Below are 19,131 nucleotides of genomic sequence, written 5' to 3' on the forward strand. Positions count from 1 at the left end.
TCTGCATGACACAAAATAAGCAGTCTGCTCCCTCAACTGCTTAGTGGAAGAGCTCAGTGTCTCAGTCAAGGGTTTACTCTCAGGAGTCATCATGACTTACAGTGCTCATCATATTCTTCTTGTGTTGACCTTTTTTCACAGATGTTTTAAACTGCTCTGTGTTGGCACTCAATGGATGTAACTGTGTTGTTGTTCAGACCACCGATCAGAAGAGTAGTTTTCTTTCTCCCTGTGCTGTCGTTGTGATGTGCAGCTGGGATACAGTGATGACGTCCCTGCTGTAGGTTTCCACAGACCAAGGGCTGTTTTTAGAGCTTCATTTATTATCCTCCTTCCAGACGGGATGGACAGAGAGGACTCGCACCCGGACCAGTCCTGCCCTCAGCTGCCGAACCACCGGGGGGCAGTGCCGAGGCAGCCCTGGGAAGAGCTGTGCAGCAGCCCCAGCCCCTGCTCTGAGTCCAGCGAGGACGAGATGAAGCCACTGGGGCAGAGCAAGGGGGAGCTGTACCCACCAAGGGGCGATAATCAAGACTACCACCCCACCATGGTCAACCTACTGACCCCCAGCAGCAACACTGCACTGGAGCAGGGACCCCCATACACAGGTATGAGGGATGGGTTAGAAGGACACCTCTATACAGATACAGAGGGACAGGGGACGGGGGACACCTCTACACAGGTAAGAGGGATGGGACAGGGGGGCACCCCTGCACAGGTATGAAGCACGGGACGGGGGGGACCTCTACACAGATACTGAGGGACAGGGGACAGGGGGACACCTCTACACAGGTATGAGGGACAGGGGACACCTCTACACAGGTATGAGGGACAGGGGACACCTCTACACAGGTATGAGGGATGGGACAAGGGGACACCTCTACACAGGTATTGAGGGACAGGGGGACACCTCTACACAGGTATTGAGGGACAAGGGACAAGCCTGTACTTCTTTGCAGAACTCTGAAGAAAATGTTTCATTGTCATGCTCTCATTGTAGATTTCAATTCTGAATCTCTCTGCCCCCAGCGGCCCCCCTCAACATGCCCAGCCTCTTCACCTACTGGCCGGAGAGGCGGCCCAGTCAGTACTCAGAGAGCCAGCGGCGCTCCTCCTCGGTCCAGGCTGCGTACCGGCCGTTGGCCTGCACAGAGGACCGTCCCAGCAAGCTGGAGTCCCGCCTGGAGCTGCTCCAAACACAGCTCAACAGGTGAGTGGAGCAGGAAAGAGGACTGTGAACTAGCACACACCCTACAGCATAGAGTGCTATAGGGGACCTGTGAACTAGCACACACCCTACAGTATAGAGGGCTATAGGGGACCTGTGAACTAGCACACACCCTACAGTATAGAGGGCTGTAGGGGACCTGTGAACTAGCACACACCCTACAGTATAGAGGGCTGTAGGGGACCTGTGAACTAGCACTACTATGGGTCTGAGAGACAGCAGATTCAGTGCAGATAAAATGGGTGTGAGAGTCCGTAGGATCTGCTCAGAAGGTGGGCCCTGTTGTGGGCTGTGAGTCAGCAGTAACAGTCCTCCCTGTCCCCAGGCTGGAGTCTCGGATGACGACCGATATCAGCGTGATCCTGCAGCTGCTCCAGAGGCAGATGGCTCCGGTCCCTCCTGCCTACAGCGACGTCTCGCCCAGCACCCGTCCACCTGCTCTGTACTGCCCCGGGGCCAAAGTCATGCACACCACACAGCCCGTTGCACCTGTGCAGGTGGACAACCTGGCCTCCCCCTTACAGGTAAGAGAGTGCTTCAAGGATAATCGTATTTTAACATCCTATTGGGTGTGTTCTGCATAACTCTCTGCTGTTGTTTCTGCGTTGATTATTATTTGACATTCTGTAAAGACTCCTCAGGACTGGGAAGCATATCCGTGCACAATGCTTCATCTAGGGGTTTTAATGCACAGTGATGTGCAAATAATGATCAACAATAGAGAATTACACAGAATACACAAAAAATATACTAAAAAAAATAATATTAGGAAAATGCACACGGTCTACCTCTGCTTCCAGAAGTGATCTGATGTTACATGTCTTCTAGTTGTGTCCAAGCCCTGTTGAATGTGTATTGAGTATGTGGCTTCACTCCCAGGATGCTCATTGTAATATCACAGCTCATTGTGATCCAGTAGTGTCTCTTTGCACCTCGCAGAGCCCCGACTCGGACAAGTTCAACCTCAAGTCTCGGGACTCCCTGTCCAGCGGGATCCAGCTGCCCACCGTGGCCTCTGATGAGACGATGCTCATCTACCCTGAGCCGGAGCAGGCAGCCCACGGGCTGGGCCCCCCGCGGCCCCTGGTGATGATGGGCCCCTCCGGACTCTACAGCAGCATCCGCTTCCCCTCCCTTCCCGAGCACCTAGAGACCTCCACAGGGCTGGCTGAGATCCAGAGGCACGTGTCTGACCCCCTCCTGCCGGGCAGTTAGAGCCACACCACCCCCACCCACCTCCCTCACTGCCCACCCCAGGAACTTCACTTTGAGAGACCCAGCAGATCATGGAACTGGTGCCTCAGAGCTGCTTCCCCCAGGAGGACATCACTGTGCTTCCCTGGACTGCTGCTGGAAGGAGCAGCCCCACCTCACTGGCTAGTTACCCTGCTGTAGAGCTCCCTAGGGGGGCTGTGCTGTTGATCCTCTTCACTCCCAGGGGGCGCTGTTGATGCCTCGTAGAGATTTAGGGAACTGCCCTGTTTATACAAGCGCAGGATACAGACTGTTTCACTTTTTGTTTTCTTTTCATGTTCATAAACAATGTTCTCTCTGAACTGTAAACTCCATTCTGCCTCAGAATACTGTCTGCCTATGAATACGATCATTTCAAGGATAATCTGCTCGTAGTTTGAAAGCTGTTTCCATAGATTACAATGGCTTTAGTGCCGACGTGAGTCCTCTGCTAACTGACTTGAGGATGTTCTGGTCCCACCCCTTTGTTAAGTCTGCAGTTGCAGCGTGCCGTCTTTCTAAGACAGCAGTGCAGGACACTCAGGAGCACAGGGAGCTCTTTTCACCTGTTCACTTCCTGCAGCACAGAGCAGGGGGAGGGGCTCCCTGCTGATGCAAATCTGTGCCCCGATTCTGAGGTCTTGGAATCGCCCTGATCCACTGTGGTACTGCAAGTCCTGAACAGCAACAACTGTGAGTCAGTCAAAACCCAAGTGTCCCGTGTACTGCATTACCAATGCATACAGTGAAAACAAATCTGAATAATTTAAGCACAAGCAGGGGGCTATCGACTGGCGCATCCGGTAAAGGCGCTCTGCGTGGAGTGCAGGATGCGCCCTATAGCCTGGAGGTCACTGGTTCGAATAGCACAGGCTATTCCATTGCCAACTGTGGACGGGAGCTCCCAGGGGATGGCACACAATTGGCCGAGCGCTGCCCTGTGGGGGGGTTTAGCTCACCGCACACCAGTGACCCCTGTAGACTGTCTGGGCACCTGCGGGCTTGCCTGTAAGCTGCCCGGAGCTGTAGCTCCGAGGTGGCTGCATGGCGGGCCTGCAGAGTCGGCTGACAGCACACGCTTCAGAGGACGCTTCATCTCTCCTGAGTCAGCACAGGGGTGGCAGCGGTGAGCCGGGTTGAAAAAAAAAAAAAAATGGGGCTTTCCATTTTATACAAAATAAATAAATAATTATTAATTTAAGCACATGTCATTGTAGACACTTTAATATCCTCTACAGAGTTTAGAAGTGAAGAATCACCTGCTGGTACTAATGACTCAAATTACACATTTAGACCCTTTTGGTTGGTTTCACAGACCCTGAATAGCACTAGTCTTGGATTACCCAATGTTAATTTAGGTAAGGTAAACCAAGATTAGTGCTAATCCGGGTCTGTGAAACCAGCCAATAAAGTGTCAGTTTAATAGTGATGCTGGCAGATTATTGTTTAAATTCGTAGGGGTAAATGAACCTGGAGAATACTGGATCACTTGCTGTACCTGTGTTGAAAAGGAGAGGTACCTGAAGGATATTACATAGTGGAAGTGTTATGAGCCGAGTGTAAAATGTAAAAAAGATCAGTAAATGTGTCAATAAGTTACTAGTTATTAAAGTTTTTAAATTCTGAAGCTTGCATTAAGTGTCCTTTTGTTATGAAGTTTAACCTGAGTGAGATGGTGTTTAATCAGGAGCTGCAGAGTGAGATGGTGTTTAATTAGGAGCTGCAGAGTGAGATGGTTTTTAATGGGAGTGAGCTGGTGTTTAATTAGGAGCTGCAGAGTGAGCTGGTGTTTAATTAGGAGCTGCAGAGTGAGATGGTGTTTAATCAGGAGCTGCAGAGTGAGATGGTGTTTAACGGGAGTGAGATGGTGTTGGAGTTCCTTGTTTCCAGGTCAGAGCTCGAGCAGTGGGAGCAGCTCTTTGGTGCAGGTGAAGCCCTCCTTCAGATGAGAGCGAGATTCTGTCCACCCTGTTCTCAGTTAAGCATTACATTGTTCAGAGGTATTTATAATTTTATAACATGCAAGCACACTTTTAAAAAAAGATGATGTTATCATTTAAATTGCCATGGCAATATTATCACATCGTTTGGAGACCTTCACTCTAAGCCGACCCCCCCCATGCACTCAAGTTTGACTGTGTGAGGCAGCAACAGGACAAGGACAGACAGCCATACGCACGCATTGTGTGCCTGGTGTACACAAGTTCTGCATGTCTTTCACTGTTATTACATGGGTTCAGTAAACACCACTGATTGAGCCGTCATCCCTGTAATCTTCACACTGCAAACTGAGCCCTGTCCTTGCATGGCTTCAGTCAGTAGATCCGGGGCACGTCTGTCTGTGGTACCACTGCGAGCGTCGGATCTGTTACCTATAATCATGTGCCAAAGAGAGCAGTCGACAAGGAATGAAAACAGAATGACTCCCCAGTTCAAATCGCTGAATCAGTAGTATGTACTGTACAGTAGTGTGTGCTGCAGTTCCACGTTGTATCGGGGATGTGTTGTGTTATTTCGTGGCAGTTTCATGTTGTATCAGGGATGTGTTGTGTTATTTCGCTGCAGTTTCATGTTATATAAGGGATGTGTTGTGTTATTTCGCTGCAGTTTCATGTTGTATCAGGGATGTGTTGTGTTATTTCGCTGCAGTTTCATGTTGTATCAGGGATGTGTTGTGTTATTTCGTGGCAGCTTCATGTTGTATCGGGGATGTGTTGTGTTATTTCGCTGCAGTTTCATGTTGTATCAGGGATGTGTTGTGTTATTTCATGGCAGTTTCATGTTGTATCGGGGATGTGTTGTGTTATTTCGCTGCAGTTTCATGTTGTATCGGGGATGTGTTGTGTTATTTCGTGGCAGTTCCACGTTGTATCAGGGATGTGTTGTGTTATTTCATGGCAGTTTCATGTTGTATCGGGGATGTGTTGTGTTATTTCGCTGCAGTTTCATGTTGTATCGGGGATGTGTTGTGTTATTTCGCTGCAGTTTCATGTTGTATCAGGGATGTGTTGTGTTATTTCGCTGCAGTTTCATGTTGTATCGGGGATGTGTTGTGTTATTTCGCTGCAGTTTCATGTTGTATCGGGGATGTGTTGTTGTTTTTTTGTTTCTGCTGTTAGCTCTTTGCACTGTGCTGCGGTAGATGGTGTATCAATGAAGGGTAGAATAACGCTGTACCCCATTTACTGTAAAGTGCCCTTCATGTGAACTAGCTGTTTCAAAGAGAATAGATTTTCGAGGAACCTCAATATTTATCATCTTTAGGTTACAGTAACTTCTCTAATGTAATGAGTTTTAAAAAGTCACCAGGATATGATTACTGAAACAGATGATGCTTTACAGAATATTCATAGATAACTTTGATATTTCATACCCAGGCCATGCCTTTGATTTAAAGGTATTTTTATTAATAGCGCCACCTGGAGGCCAGACACAGACAACGTCAGTGTTTCTCTTAAAGGGAAACCCTATCAGAAAAGGACAGTCTTTGTTTTGCTTTGAAAGTTATTTTTTGTTGTTTATTTGCCTAAAGATCTACTGCCAGTCCCTTGTGCTGTCTTCTAGGTTTCTCTTTTGTATATTTGTTCAAAGCCTTTAGGAAGGACGATTCAGCTGCACAAACACGAATGACTCGGCTCTGCTTGCACTTTCCTATCTCACAGATCGGACTCACTCTTTAATAACTCAGATAAACGCAAGCTGCCCGTCCGCTTCAGGGAACTCTGCTCGCAGATATTCTATTCCCATCAATTTTATTAGAACAAAAGAAATGTTATAAACGAGAGGAGGCCATTCGTCCCATCTTGCTCGTTTGGTTGTTAGTAGCTTATTGATCCCAGAATCTCATCAAGCAGCTTCTTGAAGGATCCCAGGGTGCCGGCTTCAACAACATTACTGGGGAGTTGGTTCCAGACCCTCACAATTCTCTGTGTAAAAAAGTGCCTCCCATTTTCTGTTCTGAATGCCCCTTTATCTAATCTCCCTGGTCCTTGTTTCTTTTTTCAGGTTGAAAAAGTCCCCTGGGTCAACATTATTATTATTATTATTATTATTATTATTATTTATTTCTTAGCAGACGCCCTTATCCAGGGCGACTTACAATTGTTACAAGATCTCACATTATACATTATTTCACATTATACAGATATCACATTATACATTATTTCACATTATACAGGTATCACATTATTTTTACATACAATTACCCATTTATACAGTTGGGTTTTTACTGGAGCAATCTAGGTAAAGTACCTTGCTCAAGGGTACAACAGCAGTGTCCCCCACTGGGGATTGAACCCACAACCCTCCGGTCAAGAGTCCAGAGCCCTAACCACTACTCCACACTGCTGCCCAACATTGTCAATACCTTTTAGAATTTTGAATGCTTGAATCAGATCGCCGTGTAGTCGTCTTTGTTCAAGACTGAATAGATTCAATTTTTTAAGCCTGTCTGCATACGACATGCCTTTTAAACCCAGGATAATTCTGGTCGCTCTTCTTTGCACTCTTTCTAGAGCAGCAATATCCTTTTTTCAACAAGGTGACCAGAACTGAACACAATATTCTAGATGAGGACTTACTAATGCATTGTAAACTGGGATCAATAAGCTACTAACAACCAAACGAGCAAGATGGGCTGAATGGCCTCCTATCGTTTGTAAACTTTCTTATGTTCTTAACATTACTTCCCTTGATTTAAATTCGACACTTTTCACTATATATATCCGAGCATTTTACTGGGCTTTTTTATAGCTTCCCCACATTGTCTAGATGAAGACATTTCTGAGTCAACATAAACTCCTAGGTCTTTTTCATAGTTCCTTCTTCAATTTCAGTATCTCCCATATGATATTTATAATCCACATTTTTATTGCTGACGTGCAGTACCTTACACTTTTCTCTATTAAATGTCATTTGCCATGTGACTGCCCATTTTGAATGACCTTTGCTGCTGCAACAGTGTTTGCCACTCCTCCTATTTTTGTGTCGTCTGCAAATTTAACAAGTTTGCTTACTATACCAGAATCTAAATCATTAATGTAGATTAGGAATAGCAGAGGACATAATACTGCTCCCTGTGGTACTCCACTGGTTACCTCGCTCCATTTTGAGGTTTCTCCTCTAATCAGTACTTTCTGTTTTCTACATGTTAACCACTCCCTAATCCATGTGCATGCATTTCCTTGAATCTCTACTGCGTTCAGTTTGAGAATTCATCTTTTATGCGGGACTTTGTCAAAAGCTTTCTGGAAATCTAAATAAACCATGTCATATACTTTGCAATTATCCGTTGTCGATGTTGCATCCTGAAAAAAAAATATAAGCTGGTTAGACACTATCTCCCTTTCCTAAAACCATGCGGACTGTCTCCCAGAATACTGTTACCAAATAGGTAATTTTCCATTTTGGGTCTTATTATAGTTTCCATAAGTTTACATATAATAGAAGTCAGGCTTATTGGTCTGTAGTTACCTGGTTCGGTTTTGTCTCCCTTTTTGTGGATCGGTATTACGTTTGCTATTTTCCAGTCTGTCGGTACAACCCCTGTGTCAGGAGACTGTTGCATGATCTTGGTTAGCGGTTTGTAAATAACTTCTTTCACTTCTTTGAGTACTATTGGGAGGATCTCATCCGGCCCAGGGGATTTGTTTATTTTAAGAGCTCCTAGTCCCTTTAACACTTCTGCCTCTGTTATGCTAAAGTTATTTAAAACTGGATAGGAACAGGTCGACATGTCCGTGTCCTCCTTTGTAAAAACTTGTGAAAAGTAATCATTTAATATATTTGCTATTTTTTTTCTCTTCATCTATGATGTTGCTATTTGTATCTCAAAGACATTTTACCTCCACTTTGAATGTTCTCTTGCTAATATAATTTTGGAATAGCTTTTTGGAATTGGTTTTAGCCCCCTTAGCAATGTTCATTTCTATCTCTCTCTTGGCCATTCTAACTTGCCTTGCGCTTGCAGTTCCAGGTACTCTTTCTGTGTACTTTGTTTTTGGTCCCTTTTAAATGCTCTGTAAAGTGCCCTTTTTCTCTGGATATTTTTTTTTAATTGATCTATTAAACCATTTTGGCCATTTTGTTTTAGATTTTGAATGATCTACTTTTGGGATGTATTTGTTTTAAGCCTCTAGTACTACATTTTTAAAAAACAGCCATCCTTTCTCTGTGGATGTTTTCTCTATTTTGCTCCAGTCTACTTCTGTTAGTCTCTGTTTCTTTTCTTCATAGTTTGCCTTTTTAAAGTTGTAAACCTTAGCTTTAGTCGTTACTTTTTGGGTTTTAAAAAGCACTTCAAATGAGACAATGTTGTGATCTGAGTTTGCCAATGGTTCTCTGACCTGTTTTGCAGATGCCTGTCTCCCCTTCCCTCCCACAGATAGCTTGGGAAATGTCTATGTATTTTTTGCATTGAATTCCCACTGGCACCGACCCAGGGGCTGTTCTCTCAGCTGGGGATGACCAGGGTGCCTCTGATTGACATGTCTCCTGTAATCCAGCATGGGAGTGTCTTCCACAGCCGATACCTAGACTGTTAAAGCACACTGGACCAGTTATCTTACTTTATTAGCAATATCAAAGGTATTTGTATTCATATTTAAATATTTTAAATATATTCATAGAATTATGCATTTTAACTGTCAATCAAATATATTAGAAATAAAGTTGATCAGTGGCAAAATGTGGCGTGGTTCTCTTTGACTTGAAGGAGCACAGATATACATACTCTCTCATAGACACTAACACACACACACACACATACACAGACACTCACTCACTCACAGACACAGATACACACACACACAGATGTAATACCCCCAAAAAAGAGCAACTTCTGCTTTCAGAATGTCAAGTATCTATAGAACGGCAGTCGTATCCCCTTCCAAAGCCCCATACAGCAAACACACTGCAACCCAAATTTCACAGAGGGGAAAACTTTGTAGAACACGCAGTCCAGATAAACAAACCCCAAAGGGTGCGGCAGGTTCTTCAGCTCCGTCGTTGTCGTGCATCAGTCCAATCCGGCAAACAAAAGCAAAGCTCATAGATAAACAAAGTTTCTATACGACACAAACAATGGCAACAACAGCTCCAGCACTTTGTTCGGGTCAAGATAAGAGACCCTGGCATCCCCATTTTTATACAGCACTCAATGAGGATCCAATTGGTTTCGTATTGATTACAGGTACTGGCAAAGAGGCACTGATTGATCGTTCAGCAATTCAAAATGAACCCTTTCCTAACAGCATACGCAACTGGAACGATGTAAATAAAAATAAAAAAATGGAGCTTAAATGGCTTTTCGATACAATCGCAACAGCAGCATGTTCTCAAGAAGCCGAAGTGTTGCACAATCCACATGCAGACCCATTTCGACACACTGCTGTTGCATGTTGGGCACTATCAAGAGTGTCTTACCTGGCCTTGTCGTTGCTTGTGGCGCGTACCGAAGTCTTCTTCTGTTCAGAATGTTTCTGGCAAAGTTCTTCGGCTAGCTGTGCTATATAATTTATTTCCTGTGCATTCCTTGCAAATAATAAAAAGAGTTGATGGCTGCTAGATCCAATACGTTGTAGGGTTCTGTGTCCAGGTATTGCCAAATGGAGAGCTGGCAATCTGTTTCCACGTTAGGCAATTCACTGGCACTGTCTTTACTTTAACTGCTGCTGGACGCTTTTCCAACACAACCGCATTCAGTTTTCTGTCAGTGGCAACAACTTTTTTTGTCTCCAGATTCACGTTCAGATAAACTCTATAGTAGTTCTAAGCCTTGATCAGCAGTCATATGTTTGGCCACTCATTTTCACAGCTCAGAGAAGCCGCCACGTAAACTAAAGGCTGCAGACTGCCAGTCTATTTATTGAACGGTGATTAGTTCTGACATATTTAGTAACCTGAGTGAATCTACAAATCTAAAACTAGATCACAGAAAGTATCCCCACCTGCTTACATGACTGACACTCAGTAGACCCCTGACTGAAGGACAACAGACATCGCAGCTTACAGACATCATCCTAGCAGATCTGACAGTGATCTTTTGAAATGTGATTCGATAAGACCTTGCCTCATGGTTTGGCTTGTGTGCTGCCCTCTAATGACTGACAGTCACTGAAACACATTTCCTTTTAGAGAAGTGGACAATCATAATGAAACTCACACACAACTGTATTTGTAAGAAAAGGTTTATTTGTTGTAAATAAACAGCTACTGTATTACAATGTTTGAAACACTGCTTCAGAAAAAAACACCCACCCACAACGGATAATAGAAATAAAGAAGGTTTAGTTGTGCAGAAGCAGATGACAAACAGGCATTTGGAGCAATGTATCCAGAGAGCAGGTCCACAGTGGAACAGCAATGTACACAGAGAGCAGGTCCACAGTGCAACAGCAATGTACACAGAGAGCAGGTCCACAGTGCAACAGCAATGTACACAGAGAGCAGGTCCACAGCGGAACAGCAATGTACCCAGAGAGCAGGTCCGCAGCGGAACAGCAATGTACCCAGAGAGCAGGTCCGCAGTGGAAGAGCAATGTACACAGAGAGCAGGTCCACAGTGGAACAGCAATGTACACAGAGAGCAGGTCCGCAGCGGAACAGCAATGTACACAGAGAGCAGGTCCACAGTGGAACAGCAATGTACACAGAGAGCAGGTCCACAGTGGAACAGCAATGTACACAGAGAGCAGGTCCACAGTGCAACAGCAATGTGTCCAGAGAGCAGGTCCACAGTGCAACAGCAATGTACACAGAGAGCAGGTCCACAGTGGAACAGCAATGTACACAGAGAGCAGGTCCACAGTGGAAGCTCAAACTGTTCAAGGCACAGTTTCTCCCTTATAACTAACACAACACCCTGCTCTGGTGTCTGTCTATGGTACCAGCTGTGAAGATTTCATAATAACTGAATATATTTTATTCTAGGATAATCAGATGTCACTACAGGGAAGCTAGAATTTACATTTCATCTAAGGAGGACACAGAAAGCTATTTTTTTTTATCAAAAGTGACTAAACGAAATGGAATAGCATCTTTAACACTATGTCTCCTCACAAGATAATGAGATGCTCCTTGTAAAAACAGCTTCCCAGAGCGGCAACACACACACAAACTCCGAACCCCTCAAATAGAGACAGCTTCCCAGAGCGGCAACACACACACAAACTCCGAACCCCTCAAATAGAGACAGCTTCCCAGAGCGGCAACACACACACACACACACACACACTAACACCGAACCCCTCAAATAAAGACAGCTTCCCAGAGCGGCAACACACACACACACACACACACACACTAACACCGAACCCCTCAAATAAAGACAGCTTCCCAGAGCGGCAACACACACACAAACTCCGAACCCCTCAAATAGAGACAGCTTCCCAGAGCGGCAACACACACACACACACACACACACACTAACACCGAACCCCTCAAATAAAGACAGCTTCCCAGAGCGGCAACACACACACACACACACTAACACCGAACCCCTCAAATAAAGACAGCTTCCCAGAGCGGCAACACACACACACACACACACACACACACACTAACACCGAACCCCTCAAACAGAGCTTTAATAAAAGGGTTCAGTAATATGCACAACTCTGTTCTATCTGGTACAATATAGTCTAGATTAAGGTAGATGTGAGAGAAGATTAAATACGAAAACAAAAAAAAAGTAAAATCACTTAATATTGCTATCAAGATATCAACGAAGACAGAAAAATGCAAAATAAGTTTCCACTACAAACATGCAAAGAAGGAGAAACATTTCATATTCAGCACAAGAAACGGGGAAACACATATAAAATGAAGCAAAAGGATCCCAGTTATAAACGTAGGCGGGGCTCAAACAGGAATTCCTGGACTTGAGCACCAAGGAGGAATCAATTGGGGTCCCTCTATACCACCCCCCAGTCACACCCAGTATACAATGTATCATGTTCTGCAGTCTAGCCTTCATTTAATCCTCATCCCTCTTTTGGGGCGCCACACCTCTCAAGCGCTGCTGCTAGTTGGTGCTTGCTACTCATCCAGAGTGCACTTGGAACAGTTCAATCAGTCCAATCCGGAGACTGGGCCCGCCTGTGTGACTGCAGCGGAAAGGGGCGAGAGACCTTCAGTTTTAGTGCATCAAACCTGCATGCTAGCACACTCAAAACACAAGCGATGGGAAGTGGCTTGAAAAAATAGTGTCATCTGCAAAGCCAGTAAATAGAACCTTTAAAAGAATATCTGTTAATAGTTTTTGTTAACAATTCTTTCAGTAACAAGAAAAATGCTTGTTACCAAATAAATGTGTTAAATTCCAAATCTCTGTACAGAACAAGGATTTTTACATGGAGCCCCACAACAACTTCATACATCACAGATAAAATGATCAAGTCAACTTTAAAAGTTACATAATCTTATATTATAGAAGTTTTTCCTTTGTTCTGGTAATTTAAGAGGTTTTACATAATATTTCCAGTTCAAATTTTGTTCAAATAAAAAGTTGTTTAAAGTGACCCTTGCAAATGCCCTGCAGCGTTACACAGAAAGGTTTCTGTGTAGCTAGGAAGAATTCTTGCTTCATAGCTGAATTATTTTGTAAAACCAGACAAGCAGATTTGGGGAGAACGCAAATAGTTGTTTCATCAATTTTCTGAATCCCAAGTGCAAAACAGAGCACACGATCAACTTGCCAGTAATCTCATTCCTCAAACGGCTGGTTTCAAAGGACCGTTTCCACTCTTTGCCTACTTAGGTAGTCCTAAATGAGTGCAAATTGAGCTCTGTAAAACCAGCTGTTCATGCATTGGAATTGGTGGGTCGCTAACACCTCCTCATCAGCATCCGCAGTCTTGAGACAGATGTGCGTTTCCAAGCTTTGATCGTCAGCTAAGAAACATTTTGAACTGATAGACACCCAAGGCCCTTATCGTGAGCTTTAGTTTCAGTTTACGATACTTCACATGCAATCAGCATGTAAGCTGCTTTTACTGAAATCCTCCAACGTCATAATCAAAGTCCCTGGGATTAAATGGACAGAACTTAGTAACAGGACCCACTGCAAAGCAAGCCTCTGGATTTGCTTTAGATCCAAAACTTCTGTCCCACAGGTTCTCCACGAACATACATACAGCAAATAACTATTCAGCCAATGTCAGTTAAAGCAGGAGGTGTGCCACAGCTGCATTGTTTCTATATCAGCAGTAAGGCTACGCAGGGAACTTCAAAAGAACAGAATTCCCTCCACTGCTTACCATGGAGTTTATAGAAAACAAATAGTTTTGCCTTTAATATATGCAGATAAACATTATTTAAAATACATAAATACACTGCTTCAGCACTACTTAAAGGGTCATATTCCTTCACTCATATTCTCTAGTATAACTGGACTTAACCCCCCTTTTGCTTAATAATAGACCACCCCCCCCCCCCCCCCCAAACATAAAAGGCTCTTTGTTCTGCCGACACAGAGGGCTTTAAGATTTTTCTTTTTATTTACCAATTGTAAAAGTGGAGTAGAGTGCAAGAGGCCTAGTGAAGCAGCGAAGGGGATTCTGACCCTTTAAGACCTCCCCTCTCCCTCAACCCCCTCTCCCACCTTCCTCCCCTCAACCCCCTCTCCCACCTTCCTCCCCTCAACCCCCTCTCCCACCTTCCTCCCCTCAACCCCCCTCTCCCTCCTCCCTGGTGCCAGTCACTGGCATCAGACACGGAGGATCTCCAGGCAGTTGTTGTAGCAGATTGATATCCAGTCTGGCTGTGTGGAGGCCCACTGCACGTTGTTAATCTCCCCCTCTGCTGTGTATGCCAGGATTGGGTCCTCGATGGCACGGGGCATCTGCTGGATATCCCAGATCAGGGCTTGGTGGTCATCCGCTGCAAAGAGGGAAACACTCAACAACCGTGTTCTGGGAGCTTCTTTTGAGCTCTTCTATCACTCTGTCTAACTGACCTCAAAATGCATGTTCTTCCATTATTAAACTCACAGTCTCAGTATAACACATACTTTTGTACTTCAAGATATAATACATACTGAGGTACTTCAGTAACCTATTATACTACTATTACTGTGCCCCCCTATTGCACTCAAAGATCAACACACAGTTAAGATGTTATTGAGCTCCCAGCAGACTCACAGATCCTATTGTGAAGGATATCACTGTGTTACCTGCGGTACAGATGTGACAGGAGGAGTGAGGAGCCCAGGCAATGCCGTTGACACATGCTCGGTGATTGTTTAACCTGGCGACAGGTGTGCAGGGGACTCGCACGTCCAGTATCACCACCTGCAACACAAACACGACCCGTCACACCCAGCGCAGAGGCAAAACCTCCAGCAGCAACAACTACAGCAGGGAAGCAATCCACAAACCTGCAGCATTCATCCCATTTAGTTACAGGTTACATTCCTTATTTCTTTTAAACTATATAAATTGTGGAGGTTGTTACCAGAGAAGTTAAACATGGTACAGCAATAACTGGTTTTGTGGGGTGTTGGGGTGCCTTTTTCATTTGTTTAGCTTTTTTACCTAGAATAGTATGAATGGTAATTTCTAGATATTTTAGAATAGGTGTATGAATATTTCTATGTAGTTCCAAGCCAGTCACCTCCATGCCATCCATGGCCATTGTGGCCAGGTAGTTGGGGTCCTGCTTGTTCCAGCAGAGCCGCAGCAGGGGGTGGTGCTGGGGGTCCTCGTAGATAATGGTACTGTGCTCCAGGTGCCGCAGGTCAAACATCCTCACTGAGCCATCAGCCCCCACTGAGGCGAACATGTCCCGGCCGCCACCCGCCCGGCTGAACGCAATGTCATACACCTGGGGAGAAAGTGGGGAGTGTGAGTACAGGGGGAGGAGGAGGAGGAGGAGGGGATTTGAGGTCCACTCATGGAGCACAAGTGAGCATAACCACCATATAACATATGGAGCCGAGAGACGCTGAATGCTGGCCAATACTGCAGGAATTCACACGCGCCGAACACACACTGCGGGTGACACTAACAGTGAATAGTGCTTTAAGACTATTGAAATGGAAAAGCAATAAACTACATAAACAGTGTTTGTCTTTTGATGGTTAATTGTCTGAGCCACATCCATGCACTCCAGCGACAGTGCTGTGAAAGACCAAGGTGAGGAGCAGTGTGCTGGGCAGCGTGAGCCCTACCTCCTTGTCATGAGCGATCAGCTGTGTCTTGACGTGCCCCGATACCAGATTGACTCTCCCCAGCACCTGCCCAGTCTCCAGGCCCCAGATAGTGCAGGTTGTGTCTATGCTGGAAGTGCCTGCAGCAAAGGAAAAGAAAAGCAGGGAAATGGAATACACAGATAACTTGAACTGAAGCAATACATCATTTACTGCAGACATTTCCACAGCAGAAGATGCACAAATAAAAACAAAAACATTAAAAAAAGTAAAGATTTGTTCATCCCCTTCCCCTGAACAGTTTCTGTCAGTTTCACTTTAATACCAAGCATCAGGGGAATGGGAATGGGTGAAGGATCATGCAAGAGCAAAAGGCTCATCAATCTGATTATTTGTTTTCATTATGAAGGAATGCAGGAGCAGGCCTTCTGCTTACCCAGTAGGTTGGGGTCCACCTCATTCCAATCAAAGGAGGTGAGTGGGGCGCAGAAATCCGAGTTCTTGTTGTTGTTTAACAGGCACTCCAGGCGGGTGTCTGTGTCACTCACCTGGGGGGTGGGAGAAGAAGTCATTGAGGGACCAGAGAACAAGCAATGGGAAATGCGTGGGAAACAAAGCAGAAAAACTGTAAAGTCTGTAAAAAAAAAATGAACAGCAATGACCCGTACTTAGCTGCTGACTAAGTCATGTGAATCATGAGAAATGTGTTTCTATAGAGAAATGTTTTTAACTTATTCATTGAAGTGATTATAGCATGCTTATGCTGTCATGACTACAAGCAGCTCACAGTCCAGCCTACTGACGCAGGGAAGGGATTTTAGGGTCCAGTAACGGACGGACAGACAGCAGGGCGCTGGAACTAGGGGTGCTGGGGATGCGGATGCATACAGATGTCAGGACTGCCCAGTCCCTGACCACATTCCGGCGCCTCCTTAAGACTCACCTCTTCAAACAGCACCTGTAGAACTCCTCTGTTTGTATCCTGGGACACTATCACCCTTCATGTAAATGTGCTTTATTTTGCTCTTATCTGCCCCCTATTTTACTGCATTTAATCCTGTACTTCAGAATACTGTAATCTGCCAAGTGTTTAACCTGTAGTACTTTGTATTTAATCATATCCTGATGTAACTATCACTTATCTGCTGTATTATTGAATTGTGGTTTGTCACACTTGTACTTTGCTTGAACAAAAGTTATTGTATTTCTTGCTCTTATTGTATTACTTGTATTGTAACACTTGAAATGTATTTGCTTAAGATTGTAATAAGGGTTGGATAAGGGCGTCTGCTAAGAAATAAATAATAATAATAATAATAATGCGGCAGCACCCCTGGCTTTGCATGGCTTCCATCACATACAGGGGTTACAGTTTTGTTCAATGGCTTTCAGCACCCCCACTATAAGAATTGTTCCAGTGCCTCCGACAGATAGTGCTTCTGTACTCACCCTCCAGATGCGCAGGTAGTCTCCACTGGTGGCCAGCAGGTCTGGATAGACCCCCTTGGTGTCAGGAATCCACATGAGTTTGGTGGTGGGGTAGGGGTGGTCAAAGGTGTTCCTGCAGATAAACTCAGAGCTCTCCTCCTCCAGACCGACCAGCTGCACCTGAAAGCAGAGAAAAACAAATACAAGCAGATCAGAGCCAGAGGAACAGCAGTCAATACAAGCAGATCAGAGAGCCAGAGGAACAGCAATCAATACAAGCAGGTCAGAGAGCCAGTGGAACAGCAATCAATACAAGCAGATCAGAGAGCCAGTGGAACAGCAATCAATACAAGCAGGTCAGAGAGCCAGTGGAACAGCAATCAATACAAGCAGGTCAGAGAGCCAGTGGAACAGCAGTCAATACAAGCAGATCAGAGAGCCAGTGGAACAGCAATCAATACAAGCAGATCAGAGAGCCAGTGGAACAGCAATCAATACAAGCAGGTCAGAGAGCCAGTGGAACAGCAATCAATACAAGCAGGTCAGAGAGCCAGTGGAACAGCAGTCAATACAAGCAGATCAGAGAGCCAGAGGAACAGCAATCAACACAAGCAGATCAGAGAGCCAGTGGAACAGCAGTCAATACAAGCAGGTCAGAGAGCCAGTGGAACAGCAATCAATACAAGCAGATCAGAGAGCCAGTGGAACAGCAATCAATACAAGCAGGTCAGAGAGCCAGTGGAACAGCAATCAATACAAGCAGGTCAGAGAGCCAGTGGAACAGCAGTCAATACAAGCAGATCAGAGAGCCAGAGGAACAGCAATCAATACAAGCAGGTCAGAGAGCCAGTGGAACAGCAGTCAATACAAGCAGATCAGAGAGCCAGTGGAACAGCAATCAATACAAGCAGATCAGAGAGCCAGTGGAACAGCAATCAATACAAGCAGGTCAGAGAGCCAGTGGAACAGCAATCAATACAAGCAGGTCAGAGAGCCAGTGGAACAGCAGTCAATACAAGCAGATCAGAGAGCCAGAGGAACAGCAATCAATACAAGCAGGTCAGAGAGCCAGTGGAACAGCAGTCAATACAAGCAGGTCAGAGAGCCAGAGGAACAGTGGTATGATGTGTGTTTCTATATGAAGCAGCAGGATGCCCGCGACTCAGATAGTACTAGCTCGGGTACAGCATGTTTTTTACGATCCACCCACCTTGTTGTTATATTCCTCCACGAAGCTTCCCAGGGCTAGTCGAAAACGTTTATCCGGCCGCACGCTCCAGTTCATTGCGTATACCGTCCATGGAGCCTCGTATTTATAGATCTCCTTTCGCTTGCCGTGGAGAGACATGGTGGTGGGTCTGCAGTAGCTAAACTTAGCCAGCAAACCTCAAAGTAAACGCTCACAAGCCGCCCGAGCCCCCAGCCACACAGTATCACCGGGTCTGTGTGAGCCCCCCTTTCTGTGAACCGGGACACAAAAACAAAACAAGCGCGGCCGCGATAGCTTCCTATCGACTCAAAGAAAATGGAAAGGGGCCGGTCAGTTTACCGGCAGGACTATGAGAATGCCCTTCGGTTATTGTAATATTAACAGAGCGACGAGGAAAGCCAGCCTGGCAAAGCAGCCACGACTCCCCGAAGAGAAACCCTCTCGCCTGGCTTCACAAACAAACACAGCGACGAGACTCCTCGGTCGAGACTGGGTTTTCCCGAGCGTTAGGTTTCTGCTTAATTCAGCCTTAGGTTTTGGAATTTAAAGTAAAATCTGTTTTGATTAAAAAATAAAAACGGAAATCTCGGAGACACATTCGAGACAATAAAACCAGCCAGAACTCGACACGGACAGAAACCCATCCACAAGCTGAGTCCAAGCTTAAGCATTGGAAGAGGCAAGTGTCAATCAGAAAGGGGGCGGAGTAAATAAAAAGAATGTGCACACGCGATTGGCTGAAGGCGGGTCAGTGACGATTACACCAGACACACGTAATTGGTTCGTTGAGAGGCTCAGTTAAAATGTTCTGTTACTGGAGAAAGTGCGGTACATGCGCGCGGGTATTATTTAGGGACACTGGTTCGGGTGACCTTGTTACTCAGATGA

The 19,131-nt window shown here is 45.3% G+C and overlaps 2 protein-coding genes across 2 annotated transcripts in view; one reads left to right on the plus strand and one right to left on the minus strand.

Annotated features, from left to right (window-relative positions):
* Window positions 1–4,088, plus strand: part of kcnh6a (potassium voltage-gated channel, subfamily H (eag-related), member 6a) — a 42,553-nt gene extending 38,465 nt beyond the window's left edge. The window contains exons 13-16 of the mRNA XM_034909339.2: window positions 339–608; window positions 1,030–1,210; window positions 1,554–1,752; window positions 2,168–4,088. Coding sequence (XP_034765230.2) covers window positions 339–608; window positions 1,030–1,210; window positions 1,554–1,752; window positions 2,168–2,443 — 926 coding nt within the window. The 3' untranslated portion in view covers window positions 2,444–4,088. The remainder of the gene's footprint in view (window positions 1–338; window positions 609–1,029; window positions 1,211–1,553; window positions 1,753–2,167) is intronic.
* A 10,039-nt stretch (window positions 4,089–14,127) lies between these two features.
* LOC117416422 (DDB1- and CUL4-associated factor 7) lies at window positions 14,128–18,926 on the minus strand. Its single transcript, XM_034027471.3, has 7 exons — window positions 18,244–18,926; window positions 17,055–17,213; window positions 16,042–16,153; window positions 15,627–15,745; window positions 15,071–15,280; window positions 14,631–14,748; window positions 14,128–14,338 (listed from the first exon to the last, which is right to left on the minus strand). The coding sequence occupies exons 1-7, from the start codon at window positions 18,379–18,381 to the stop codon at window positions 14,166–14,168; spliced, it is 1,029 nt and encodes a 342-aa protein (XP_033883362.1). The 5' UTR covers window positions 18,382–18,926; the 3' UTR covers window positions 14,128–14,165.
* Window positions 18,927–19,131: the final 205 nt, after the last annotated feature.

The sequence above is a fragment of the Acipenser ruthenus genome, chromosome 33, assembly GCF_902713425.1.
Source record: "Acipenser ruthenus chromosome 33, fAciRut3.2 maternal haplotype, whole genome shotgun sequence".
NCBI lineage: Eukaryota > Metazoa > Chordata > Actinopteri > Acipenseriformes > Acipenseridae > Acipenser > Acipenser ruthenus.